The sequence below is a fragment of the Microtus oregoni genome, unplaced genomic scaffold, assembly GCF_018167655.1.
Source record: "Microtus oregoni isolate MIOR12 unplaced genomic scaffold, Mior012 000031F_ref0000149, whole genome shotgun sequence".
NCBI lineage: Eukaryota > Metazoa > Chordata > Mammalia > Rodentia > Cricetidae > Microtus > Microtus oregoni.
Genome location: NW_024543090.1, coordinates 22,485,964 through 22,499,453, shown reverse-complemented (window position 1 = coordinate 22,499,453; position 13,490 = coordinate 22,485,964). Strand labels below are relative to the sequence as shown.

Here is a 13,490-nt window from a genome sequence, read left to right as displayed (position 1 = left end):
ATCACCTAAGTCCATGAGGGGTGAGTGGAGTGAGAATAGGTGAACCCCCGGGACGTCCCTGGAAAGCACCGGCATGGGAGTGAAGGGAGCCTGCAAGTGGGTCTGAGAAGAAAATGACAAACTGGATGGGGTGGTAGGTGAATGCGAAGAGAGATGAGAGAGGGGAAGGAGAGCAGGAGAGAGTCAGAGGGTGGAGAGAGGGAGAGGGGAGGGAGAACAGGAGAGAGTCAGAGGGTGGAGAGAGGGAGAGGGAAATTTACTAAACAAGAGAGAAGGGCCCACATGCACACTCAGAATTGCAGAAGGACCCTCAAGATAAGAGCAGGAAAGGGTCCCTGGCCTTCAGAGGGAGTAGATGAGAAGGTGTCAGGGAGCCTGGGGAGGGAAAGTAGGTGGAAGGGAGGGGAAGAGTGGGTGAGGAACAAGGCAGTAGACTGGAGGATTGATGGAACTGGTAGGAAAGGTCAGAGCTGTAGAGTCAATGGGTTAATGGAGTTGAGGATTGGATGTGAACCCAGATGTGTTAGTGTGTTGGGGCACTAGGTGTGCGTTGGTGGTAGGGTGCTGGCTTTGCAAGGCTGAGGCCCTGGGTTCATTCCTCAGTGCAGCAACAAACCAACAGCCCCAGAGAACTGTATTTGTGTGTCTGTACACTATGGAAGCTATCAGAGAATTGAAACCAAGAGAGAAGAAGATACGAATTGCTGGGTTCCTCAGAGGACCTAGAAATTGGGGATACAGGAAGAAGTGACTCACAGCGGGGGAAGAGAGTGGGTGAGTTTCCCAGTCAGTCTTCACACAGGATCCTTCTCCAGTTTTCTCCCTCCCTCCCCCAGCCTGGTCTTTCTTTCTCTCTGGAGAACCTTGGGTATTGCTGGGCAATTGTTCTACCATGAAGCTACATTATCATCTTGCCTTTTCCCCCCTTTCTTTTCTTTTTCTTTCTTTCTCTTTCTTTCTTTCTTTTTGTTTATTTTTTGAGATAGGATTTCTCTGTAGCTTTGGAGCCTGCCCTGGAACTAGCTCTTGTAGCCCAGGCTGTCCTTGAACTCACAGAGATCCACCTGCCTCTGCCTCCCGAGTGCTGGGATTAAAGGCGTGCACCACCTGAAACTGGCATTAAAGACAGTTGTGGATCTCCCATGTAGGTACTGGGACTCAAACCCAGGTCCTTTAGAAGAGTAGCCCCTGTTCTTAACCTCTGGACCTTCTCTCCAGGCCCACATCTGATAATTTTATTTGAGAATCACTATAGGCCTGGAAGGTCTCACTTAAAACAGTGCCACGGCCACAAAAATAAAAGTCATATTAAGGATGATCCAGCATAGGTACCATTTGCACTTAAACTCCAGAAAGAGAGGTCTCAAGTGCTAGAACCCACTGAGGCTCTCTTAGTTGTGAGCGAAAGTCTAGGACCCCCGACAGCCCTTCCTGCAGAAACACAGTTCCCTCATCCCTGTGGAGGCCTCCATCCGCTCACCAGTTTCTTCTGGCTCCTTTACCACAGCCCTATTGCCTAAGAGCTGTCAACGGCCCAATAGCACAAAGGCCCTGATGGTTCCACAGCCTCCACACCTCCTCTCAGCTAAGCAACACTGCCAAGAAAAACCAGAGGGCAAGTGAGAGAACCAGTTGTGAGCTGCCCTGGCAGAGGTGGCAGTGCGGCAGCTGGCCCCACCTCCAGTGTCGAGCCTTGGGATGGAAGGAGAAGCAGACTCTCCAGGATCTGTTTCCTGAATCTCCAGCCCATCCAGCTGCCTGTGGGGGAGCAGCCCTGGAGCCAGAAGCAACCACCATGGCCCAAGGTAGGGAAATCCAGGAAACGGCTAGAAAATGGGGACAATGAAGACCCAGAGACATCGAAGGCAGGAGGGGGGCTCAGAGGGAGAAAGGAGCAAGTAGAGAACTGATCTAGGAAGGAAGCCAAGAGCCCTCAGGAGCCATTGGTCCCCTGAGGACCAGGAGGCAGGGTGGAGGTGCCATGCTACCATGACTGCCTCCACAACAGGGTGGGATGGGCAGAGCAAGTGATTAGGGCACCAGGATTTCTGTCCTCTGTCACCAGCCAAATTCTTCACACTGGCCAACTTACTTCTCTAGTTTCTGCCTCTCATGCCTGAAAACCAGAAGGGTGTGAAGCACAGTCTTGGAGGTTCTTTACAGTGTTGAAGTTCTCTGAATCTTCATATACTCTAACTTCCGAAGTCATCATTGTCATCTTCTGCAGACTTCATCCTCTCTTCTCTAGATAAAGAGCAATGATTAGATGACATACCACCTACAAGGGATGGGATTTAGCTTACTCTACACACATGACATCTCCACTTTTATTTACTATAAGTAATATAATAAGTATTTTACTATTTCCTTAAGTTTTATGTAAAATGTGTATAATTTTTAATTACAAAGGAAGGAAATGAAGATCTAGTTGGAGTAAAATAAAGCAATAATTGCAGATAAAACTCTAAGTACCCCAGTCTCATCTTGAGTAACCATTGTTTCCAGTCTAGGCATTAGTATTCACATATATGCTGAATATAATCGATTGGATCAACATGTATTACTAAAAATCTAGATACTATCAATCTATAAATATCAACTTAATATTTTTTCACTCACTTCATGTCTTGGAGCTCTCGCCAGGCCAGTAGTGTGTATAGACCTACTTCAATATTTTTCATCTTGTATGGTATTCTACAGTGTATGATTCATTCATCTGCTCCTCTTCTAATGGACATTTAAGTCTTTCCCATTTTACAGATAGACAAGCAATCTTACAGCCAGCATTCTTATGCATGCTTCTGGCTACTCATGAAGGAATGTCTCTCCAGGACAGACATTGAGATCACTTATTTTCTAAGTTCTTCAACCATCCCCTTGCTAGTTCTCTCATTCTCTCCTTACTTCAAGAAAAAACACTCTAACTGAAAATGAATATCCTATTTGAATATAGATAAGTGAAATACTGTATCTCAAAAAAGGAAATGGTCATGAGAAGGAAAGCTAAGCATGGTGCTTGTTGCAGAAGCATCCGTGTGTCTTAGGAAGAGACTGACACAGCCCATGGTGTCTCTGGAGGATAGGATATATTTGAAGTGTTTCCTGTCAGGCAGGTGTTGTCCCGCCTGTTGGGTAGCCTTAGTCACGCACAGACCTGAGCCAGTCAGTGCTCTCTGCCCAGTCAACTGGTCTCCTAAAGGATATGCTGCTTCTTTTGGTTTTTTGAGACAGGGTTTCTCTGGGTATCCAGGCTGATCTTGAACTCACAGAGATCCGCCTGCCTCTGCAAGTGCCACTACCACCCCCCTTTTTTCATTATTAGGAAAAAGTCAAGTTCTTTCTCAAGTGGCAGGCTGGAATGTCCTTTCTGAACATGAGTGAAAGCCAGCAATGGCTAGCAGCTGTTGGGTAGAGAAAAAACTCCTGATTGGAGTCACAAATCTGAGTTTAATATGAGACAAAATCCTCCATCTATCAGAAGGTCTGTTCTTCACCCCCTAGATGTAGATGACATGATATTTCATCTATCCAAGGTTGTGATAAAAGTTTAATAGTATGATGTCAATAAAGTGCTGAGAGAATCCAAAACTTGAAATAAATGCAAGTGATTTTGCATAAGATAGAGAACTCTTCGAGTAGCAAACATCTTACGCTTCCTTAAAAACAGTAACAACAATGCAAAGCTTACCAATGAAAAAGATGTGTTAACAGTGAGCAAATAGCCTCAGAAGTGTAGAAGATAAAGAGGGGGATGGCTATAGTGGCATATGTCTGTAACACTAGCAACTCGGAAGGCTGAGGTAGGAAGGTGCACGTGAGTTCCAGGCTAGCCTGGTGGGTTTCAGGCAAACCTGCGTGATTGTAATCCTGTGTGACTGTGGTCTGACTCCTTAAAACAAAAGATAAAGATTAATATTTATTGTTTATACCTTTACACAGTTTCTTTGAGTCACATTTGTTTCTAGCATTTTATTGAACATAATAAAGGCCATCCATTTGAAGTATACAGTTAGGTGTATTCATACAGTTTTGAAAGTGTCACTACTATCTAGTCCCAAAACACTCTCATCACCTCAAAAACAAGCAGTCAGAGCCAGGTGCAGTGGTGCACACCCTTAATCCCAGCATTCAGGAAGCAGAGGCAGGAGCATCCCTGTGAGTTTGAAGCCAGCCTGGTCTACAGAGTGAATTCCAAGACAACTAGGGCTATGTAGCTATGTGAAGAAGAAGAGGAAGAGGAAGAGGAAGAGGAAGAGGAGGAGGAAAAGGAGAAGAAGGAGAAGTAGGAGAAGGAGAAGAAGCATTCAGCGTCCTTTCCACCTTTCTCTAGTCCCTGGCAATGCCAAATCTACTTTCAATCTCTATGGACTTGACTATTCTGGATATTTCATAGAAATGGCATCATATAAGATGTGTCCTCTTGCATCTGGCTCCTTTTACTAACTAATTTTTCAAGGTCCATTCGTGTTGTAATGTGCTCAGTTTATACAAGTCCATTATTTTGATATGCTACATCTTTTCTGTTCATCAGCTGGTAGGTACTTGTGCCATTTGGACTTTTCAGTTATTTCTGTATAATGTTGTATCAGCATCCCACATGTGGGCTTGGTGTGAGTATACACATTCACTGTTTGGTGATGTACCATAAGGGGTTGAATCCCATGATAACTCTGTGTTCAACATTCTAAGGAGCCTCTAGTGTTCTCCAAAGTGCTGAACCATTTTATAAACTCACCAGCAAGGTTCGAGTGCCCCATAGTGCTACACCCTACCAACACTTGCTAGTGTCTGTTTTCTTATAGCATCTTCATGGGTGTGAAGAAACAGTTCATGTGTATTTACCTGATGACCTTCCATGTGCTTATTGTCTTTTTCTTGTCCTATTTGGAGAAAGACCCGTTCAAAACAGTTACCCATGTTGTGGGAGACATGCCATGATGAGCACGTAGGAGTCATAGGACAGTCTTGTGGGGTTGGTTCTTGCCTTCTACCTCACGGGTCCCAGGGAGTGAACTTGGGCTTTCAGACTCATGCAACAAGTGTTTTGCCTACTACTGAGCCATCTCGGTAGCTCCAGTTACCCAGTTTTTCATTTGGCTCCTTGTTTTTGTGTTGTAGGGTTAATCCATCCATCTGGTTACAAATACCTTATTAGATATATGATTTACAAATACATCCTCACATTCTTTGGATTATATTTCCACATTCTTTATCATGTTCTTGAAGCAGAAATGCCATTTTGATGAGGCCCAATTTACTTGAGTTTCCCCACTGATTCTACTTCTTCTGTCATATCTAAGAGACCACTGTTTATTTCAAGATGAGAAATGTGTACCTACCTGTTTTCTTCTGCGTTTTATAGTTTTAGCTCCCATATTCAAATCTTTGATCCATTTTGAGTTAATTTTTGCATATCATGTGAAGTAGGCAATCAACTTCTTTCTTTTTTATTAACTTCTTAGTATTTATTTTATATGTATCTGTACTTTGCCTGCATATTTGTATGTGCACCATTTAGTGGAAGTTTCTTGTTCTGGCTGCCTGTTCCCAAATACCCAGCAGCCACTTCCCAAATTACCACACCAAAGCTTATATTAATCATAAAAGCTTGGTCAATAGCTCAGATTTATTACTAACTAACTCTTACATTTTAAGTTAACCCATATTCCTTATTTACACTTTGCCATGTAGTGGTACCTTTATTAGCATGGCACGTTTATCTCCTGCTCCCTCTGCATCTGGCTGGTGACTCCTGACTCTACCCTCTCCTTCTTATTATCCTTAGTTCTTATACTTCCTGCCTGGCCACTGGCCAGTCAGCTTTCTATTAAACAAATTTGAGTGACAAATCTTTACAGTGTACAAGAGGATTATTCCACAGCAGTACCATGTGCATGCTTGGTGCCCACAGAAGTCAGAAGAGAGTGTCAGGTCTCCTGGACCTGGACTTACAGGCAGTTGTGAGCAGCAATGCAGGTTCTGGGCACTGAACTTGGGTCCTCTGCAAGAGCTGCCTGTGCTCTTATCTGCTGAGCCATTGCTCCAGTCCAGATACTTTATTTTTTTACATGTGGATATATCCATTTTTCCCAGCGCCAGTTTTTGAAGAGAATTTTTCTATATTTGATTGTCTTGACATTTTGGTCAAAGATCAAGGGTATTAGATTTTGCCAAATTATTTGGTACTCTTCTTCTTCTTCTTCTTCTTCTTCTTCTTCTTCTTCTTCTTCCTCCTCCTCCTCCTCCTCCTCCACCACCTCCTTCTTCTTCTTCTTCTTCTTCTTCTTCCTCCTCCTCCTCCTCCTCCTCCTCCTCCTCCTCCTCCACCACCTCCTTCTCCTCCTCTTACACCTCCTTCTCCTTTTCTTCCTTTCCCTTCTCCTCCTCTTACACCTCCTTCTCCTTTTCTTCCTTTCCCTTCTCCTCCTCCTCCTCCTTCTTGTCTTCTTCCTCCTTCCTTCTCCTTCTTCTTTAATTGGAACATAACCAAGACAAAGTAGGTAGTTCTCTGTCCTTAGCTTATATCTAGTGTTGTTACATCCCTCTCAAATTCATGGCCTCGTCAATGTTATTACTGTTAAACACACAAGTGTAAAACCTACTGAGTGAATTTAGCACTGCTCCGTATACAGTGTGGGACCTCTTTTCTAAGAGTCTCAGGTCTAGCTCACTGACCTGTGTCTGTGCTAATGCCACCCCAAAACTGCCTTGATTACTAGCTTTATAGTAAAACTTAAATAATAGAAGTGCAAGCCCTCTGTTTTAAGATTGCTTTAGAGCCGAATATGGAGCATGCCTGTAATCCCAACACATTGGAGGCTGAGGCAGTAGGACTGCCATGAGTTCTGGGCTACATAGCAAGATACTGTGTTATCCTTCCCCTCCAAAAAGAAATAAAAAGATTGCTTTGATCACTACGGATCCTTTCTTTTCCCCTGTTAATTTAATGATCCACTTGTCAGTTTCTACAAAATGACAGTTGTGCTTAAAAGTTTTGGTTAAAATTTTTTGAGAATTTTATCCCCATCCAGTTCCTCCCATGCCCATCATCCCTCTCAAATCCATGACCTCTTCTTTAATTGTTATTGTCACGTACACATAAACATATGTATAAAACCTTCTGAATCCATTTAGTGTTGCTTGTATATACGTGTCTTTAGGGTTGACCACTTGGTATTGGCTGAGCAATCAGGAAGCTCATCTCTAAAGAAAATTGATATTCGCCAGGCAGTGGTAGCACACACCTTTAATCCCTGCACTTGGGAGCCAGAGGCAGGAGATGGTAGGAGATGCATTGTAGAGGTACTAAATGACGTGTGCAGTTCGGGTTTTGGTCAGTATTGTGTTGAATCTGGAGCCATTAGAATAGTTGTGTTGTTAATTGTCATTGGAATGATACCATCCTCGAACCCATGAATATGGGACAGCTTCCATTATTTGATTGAATTTCTTTAAACGATATTTTGTGGTAAGAGTTTTTAATTCTGTTGTGAATGTGTTACTAATTACTTTAGTCTCTTGCTACTATAAATGGAATTACTTTTACATTTTTCTCAGATTATTCATTGTGGTGTATGAAAATACAGTTGGGTTTGCATATTGGTATTGCATCCATCCTGACATCTTTTTGTGATTGTTAATTCTAATTTGAGAGTGTTATTATTCTTATGTCATGTGTGACTAAAGATGACTTTACTTATTTCCAATCTGAATGGCTTTGATCTCTTTTCCTTGCCAATGGCCCTGGCTAGATCTTCCAGTACACTCTGCCTTTAGCAAGACAAGCGCGGGCAAGAACACACGTCTTAATTTGCTCCTTATCTTAACAGGGAAGCATCCAGTGTTTCACTATTAAACAGGATTAGCTGTGGGTTTTTACAGACAGCATTTATCATGATAAGGGACTCCTTAGTTTGTTGAATATTTTTTTAACATGAAAGGGTGTTAGATTGTGCCAAATGATTTGGTTAATTTATTTTTTTAATCAAAGCACAGCCAAAATAAAGCAGGTAGGTTTCCGTCCTTCTCAACTTACAGCGAGTGTTGGAACATAGACAAAAAGTAGCTAAGAGCTGGGTATGGTGGTACATACCTTGCATCCCAGAACTCCAGGGACTGAGTCTGCAACCAGCCTGAGCTACAGAAAGAGACACAACAAGAAATAACAAAGAATGGGTTCCTGTGCTGAGGCAGAGAAGAGTAAGACCTCAGGTGAATGCGTTGACACAGATGAGCGTGTGAGCAGGACACAAGCATTAACTGGTCAGTGTGAGCAATAAGGATTAAGAGTGATTCAGTTCAAGGATGTAGAGCAGCAGGAAATGGGAAGAAGGGTGGCCAGCTGGGGCCAGTTTCATGAGGGAGGGCGGTCTCAGAGGACGGGTAGGTGTAGCAAGTCTTTCCCTGTACCACCAGCTCCCAAATAACGACACGGAGACTTGTTGTTAACTATGAAAGCTTGGCCTTCGTGTAGGCTTGTCCCACTAGCTCCCATAGCTTAAGCCATTTATTTCAATCTACATTTGTGTCACATGGCACATTACCTCATTTCTACATCTGGCTGGCGACCCTGCCTTCTTCTTCCCAGAGTTCCCTCTGCCCAGAAGTCCCACCTATACCTCCTGCCTAGCTATCAGCCATTCAGATTTCGTTATACCAATCACAGCAATACGTTTTTACACAGTATACAAAGATCCCACAACAGGTAGGCTTTGGCTAAGTAATGCAAGATAATCTAGTTTGTTCTCCATTGCTCTGATAAATCACTGACCAAAAGCAATTTAGAGGAGGACAGGTTTTATTTGTCTTAGCGAATTATAGTCCTTCCCTGAGGAAAGTCAAGGCAAGACTGTCAGTGAGGCTGGCGCTGAAGCAGAGGCCATGGAGGAGTCTGCTTGCAGCCTGGCTTCCCCTGGCTTGCTCAGCCTGCTTTTTTATACCACCTAGGACCATCTGCCAAGAGATGGTACCATCCATGGTGGGCTGGGCCCTTCCGCCTCAATCAGCAATCAAGAAAATGCCCCCATAGACATGTCCACAGGCCAATATGATGGAGGCAATTTCTCAGTTAAGATTTCCTCTTCCCAGGTCTGTCTAGGTTTGTGTCAAGTTGAAAACTATGACAGGAGTGTTCTGAATTGAGGCTGTAGCAGAAAGCAAACCTGCAGATAGACTGCCTGGAGTAAAGGATGATGCCGGGGTTGGTGGGAAATGAGAACGCTCTCAGAAGTTAACGCTGCATAGGGAGGGCCATATGTCTGCAAACGAGTGTTCTGCATACCAAGTACCATAGACTGTAGACAGTCATGAAGGGTGAAACAAGGAAAGTAGAAAATTATAGGCACTTAGAAAGGAATAATCGGCCAGGCAGTGGTGGTGCACGCCTTTAACCCCAGCACTCGGGAGACAGAGGCAGGATCTCTGTGAGTTCAAGGCCACCCTGGTCTACAGAATGAGTTTTAGGACAGCCAAGGCTATACGGAGAAACCCTGTCTCAAGAGACTAAGAAAACAAAACAAAAACAAAAATAACCCAAATAAAGTGAGGATCAGGATGTATCTGAAGGCAGGCTAGGCTGAAGGGAGCATCCATCCTGGAGAGGTCTGCACAAGAAGCCAGTCAGAAAAACCATGTACCTCCAGAAGTGTGCAGGGAAGAAGGTGATAGAGGGGGAGGAAGTAGGGGAGGAAGGAAAGAGGAATGTGGGTGCGTGGTATCTCATCTAATCCTTAAACCAGATTTACAATGTTACAGACTCCATTCAACCAGCATGGAAACCTAAGTGCAATCGCCAAACTACTTCCTTGAGTTTACAGAGCTGGTAAGCGATGAACAAAACTGGACTAGGCTTTACAACCCTGGTTTTTGTCTGTCTCAGGCTGCCCCTTTACAGGGCTAGAAGTGGCCCTCACAGACCTCCAGAGCTCCCGGAACAATGTGCGCCACCGCACAGAGGAGATCAGTGTTGACCGTCTTGTTGTCCGCCGTGGCCAGGCCTTCAGCATCACCCTGTACTTTAAGAACCGGGGCTTCCAACCAGGCATGGACAGTATCACCTTTGTGACTGAGACTGGTGAGGAACTGGCCCACAGGATGTGTGTGTGTGTGTGTGTGTGTGTGTGTGTATAGGGTGTGATGTGTGTGGTAATGTATAAAGTGGAGCATGTGTGTGTGTATGTACATGTGAAGTGGAGCAGTGTGTGTGGTACATGTGTGTATATATGTATGTATGTACATGTGAAGGAAAGTATGTGTATGTGTGTAACGTGGCACATGTGTGTATATGTGTATGTGAAGGATGAAGGGGAGCATTGTGTGTGCTGCATGTGTGTGTATGTGTACGTGAAGTAGAGCATGTATATATTGTGTGGCACGTGTGTGTGTATGTATGTGTGTACGTGTGTGTGATGTGGAGCATTGCATGTGGATGTATGGTACATATTTGTGCATGTATGTGTGTGTTGCATGGCACATATGTATGTATGTGTGGTGTGAAGTGGAACATGTGTACATGTATGTGTGAAGTGGAGCATGTGTGTGAGCATGGATGTTCTTTGAGCAGGATTTTAGAGGAATGGAAGACCACCATAAGGAGCCTTACTTATTCTTCTCTCCTAGGACCCTTGCCAGACCTGGCCAAAGGGACACGGGCGGTGTTTAGCCTCACAGGCAGTGGTGGCCCAAGCCCCTGGATTGCTTCCCTGGAGGCCAATAGAGCCACCTCCCTGGACGTGAGCCTGTGCGCTCCTCCCATGGCAGCCGTGGGGCGATACCTCCTGAAAATTCGCATTGACTCCTATCAGGGTCCTGTCACGGCCTACCAGCTCGGAGAGTTCATCCTGCTCTTTAACCCCTGGTGCCCAGGTGAGGCGGGCACCCACCCAGGATCCTCTACTTCTGTCAGAGGTCCCAGCTCAAAGGTTTCCAACCTCTGATCCCTGGCCATCACAAGTCCCCGAACCCCTTGAATTTAGTACCTGACCTCCAACAACCAAGGTAGAGAGATCTTGGTGTTTATTTACTTATTTGGAATTTTGAAATTATGTCTGAACTTAAATAGAAAACTACCACTAAGTTTGATCATCATTAACATCTACCTTCATGATCTGCTTTTAAGTTAGTCTGGACTTTTTCATTTAAAAAGTAATAAACGCTCAGTTTTCAGTATTTGAGGAAAGAAGCAAATGATAAAAGTGAAAAGGTGAGGGGTAGAGGGAGAAGAGAAGGAGGGGCAGGGAGGGAAAAGTGCTAGACGGCATAAGAGCTGCCAATTACCACGTTCCATTTTCTCAGTGGAAACCATATTACTGCTCTCTGTGTTCTGTTACAGAGCTAAATTATGATTGAATTTGCGCACATTTGTATATAACTACGTGTTGTTGATTCTATGGCATATATCAGAGTGTGATTTTTACACACCAGTCTCCAATTTACATTTCTCTCTGAAACACACACCTGTGCCAGTAGTTGGGAGGCGGAAGCAAGAGGATCACTGTGAGTTTGAGGCCAGCCTGGACCACATAGTGAGTTCCATACAGACTTAGCTACTGGCTGAGACCTGCATGAGCAGTCACTATCGGAAAAGCTTCAGTATCCTCTACTCATATACAATCTGTTATTAACAGACGTTAGTTCATGCTTTACTCATCACTTTACAGTGTGTTTGAACTTTCATGTCCCGTGTAGAGGTCCATGTACATCCATACAGTTTGCCACCTTACGTTAACCCTGTACCGAAATCCCTGCTGGAGACACCCTGCAGCTGTAAGCCAGTCCTCTCAAACGGCTCGTTGGTCATCTCCACCACGAACACAGTGCTCAGATGAGCAGTTTACAGTCTGAAACTTTGAGCACCACTGGAAAGGCTTAGCTGAGATCCTGAGAGCGAGGATGATAAGGTCACTGCCAACCTCACACTCCGATTTGCTCTTTTGCACCTGGACTAGTTGGGTGAGGCAGAAAGCTCTGACTAGGGAGCTGCTCGACTCTGTGTGCAAATTTTAGAACTGTAATTAAACTTGGCTTGCAAAGCAGCTTCCACTCTGAGCTCATTTCCCTGACTTTAACACGGGCCCAAGCACCTGGGTAACTTTATAATAACATATACTCACCATAGGTAAATGTATATTGTTTTACATCATGTTCACATTGAGCGGTTTTGAGAGTGTGGTGTCCCAAGACTCAGTGCCCTTCAGAACGAATCTAGGTACTGTCTCCAGATCTTAGATTCTATAGAACTGTGGGGCTAGGAATGGCCAGGGTGACTTCTGTTTTGTTTCCTCTCACTTTGACTCCCAGGGGATGCAGTCTACTTGGAGAGTGAGCCCCAGAGACAGGAGTATGTTATGAACGATTATGGCTTCATTTACCAAGGGAGCAAGAGCTGGATCCGCCCATGTCCCTGGAACTATGGGCAGGTGAGTTCCAGACCATACAAGCCCCAAACTCATATGGAAAGGGAAGCCCAAACTGCTGTGTGAAGCATCTTGGTTTGCTAGGGAAGCAGCAGTGGGAAGGAGCGAGTGTTCTCTGCTGGCCACATCTGACTTGAATGGGATTTAAGGGAAAGAGCAGCTAAAGGCAGCCCAGCCACAGATTTGACTGAGGATGGGAGGGGAGGCACACCATCACAATGGAGATATTTGCACCTGACATTTTGCACTTTAATCTGGGTCTGCAGTGAGGTCTCACCTTACTCTCTCACTTCGTCCTGACAACCCTTGGTGCTGAACCTTGACATCAGATCTGTCACGCTGACACATACACAGAACGTATGAGCCCCTGGACAGCTCTCCTAGAAACAACGATGTATCTTCCCTGACTCCACGCTGATGCATTTTCATTTGCTTGTTTGTTTTGACAACAGGCTTTTTCTTTATAAGCAATATATAATTGTCTGAAAAAAGCTTTGCAAAGGTGTGTGTGATGGCGCATGCCTGTAGCACCAGTGATTGAGAAGCTGAGGCAAGAGGATTTGAAGTTTGAAGTCAGCCTGGAATATAAAGAAAAACCTTTCAGGAAATAGAGCTCAGATTGCATCTCAGTTGGTAGAGTATTTACTTGACATGTACAAAGCTCTGGGTTGGATCCCCAGTGCCACATAAACAGGGCATTGTGGGATACCCCTGTAATCCCAGAACTCAAAAGGTAGAGGCAGGAGGATCAAAAGTTCAGGGTCATTCTTGGCTACATACACTAGGCTACAGGAGATCCTGGCTGAAAAACATCCAAACCAAATAAATAAATAAATAAAAAGGATTACAAAACCTTTGCAAAAAAAAAAAATCTGAAAATGAACGCCCAGAACAGGAAGGTTATCTGTAAGCGCTGCTATCAGCTTGATTTCCCCTTGTTTTCTACATGTCGCCTAATGACTTTGTATGTAAAACATCTAAACTCATTGCAATGCATGAAAACCTTTGTCTATCTGAAAACCTACCTCTTGGTCAACGTTTAGCCCCAGAGGGTGCTCCTGGAAGCTCAAGATTAGG

General features: G+C 44.4%; 1 protein-coding gene across 2 annotated transcripts in view; it reads left to right on the top strand.

Annotated features, from left to right (window-relative positions):
* The first annotated feature begins 1,795 nt into the window (after positions 1-1,795).
* Tgm5 (transglutaminase 5) overlaps positions 1,796-13,490 on the top strand; it is a 33,592-nt gene continuing 21,897 nt past the window's right edge. Inside the window, exons 1-4 of one of the 2 annotated variants that reach the window (XM_041679196.1) lie at positions 1,796-1,805; positions 9,893-10,072; positions 10,618-10,863; positions 12,298-12,416. In XM_041679196.1, coding sequence (XP_041535130.1) covers positions 1,796-1,805; positions 9,893-10,072; positions 10,618-10,863; positions 12,298-12,416 — 555 coding nt within the window. The remainder of the gene's footprint in view (positions 1,806-9,892; positions 10,073-10,617; positions 10,864-12,297; positions 12,417-13,490) is intronic. The other variant, XM_041679197.1, reaches the window with a different exon arrangement.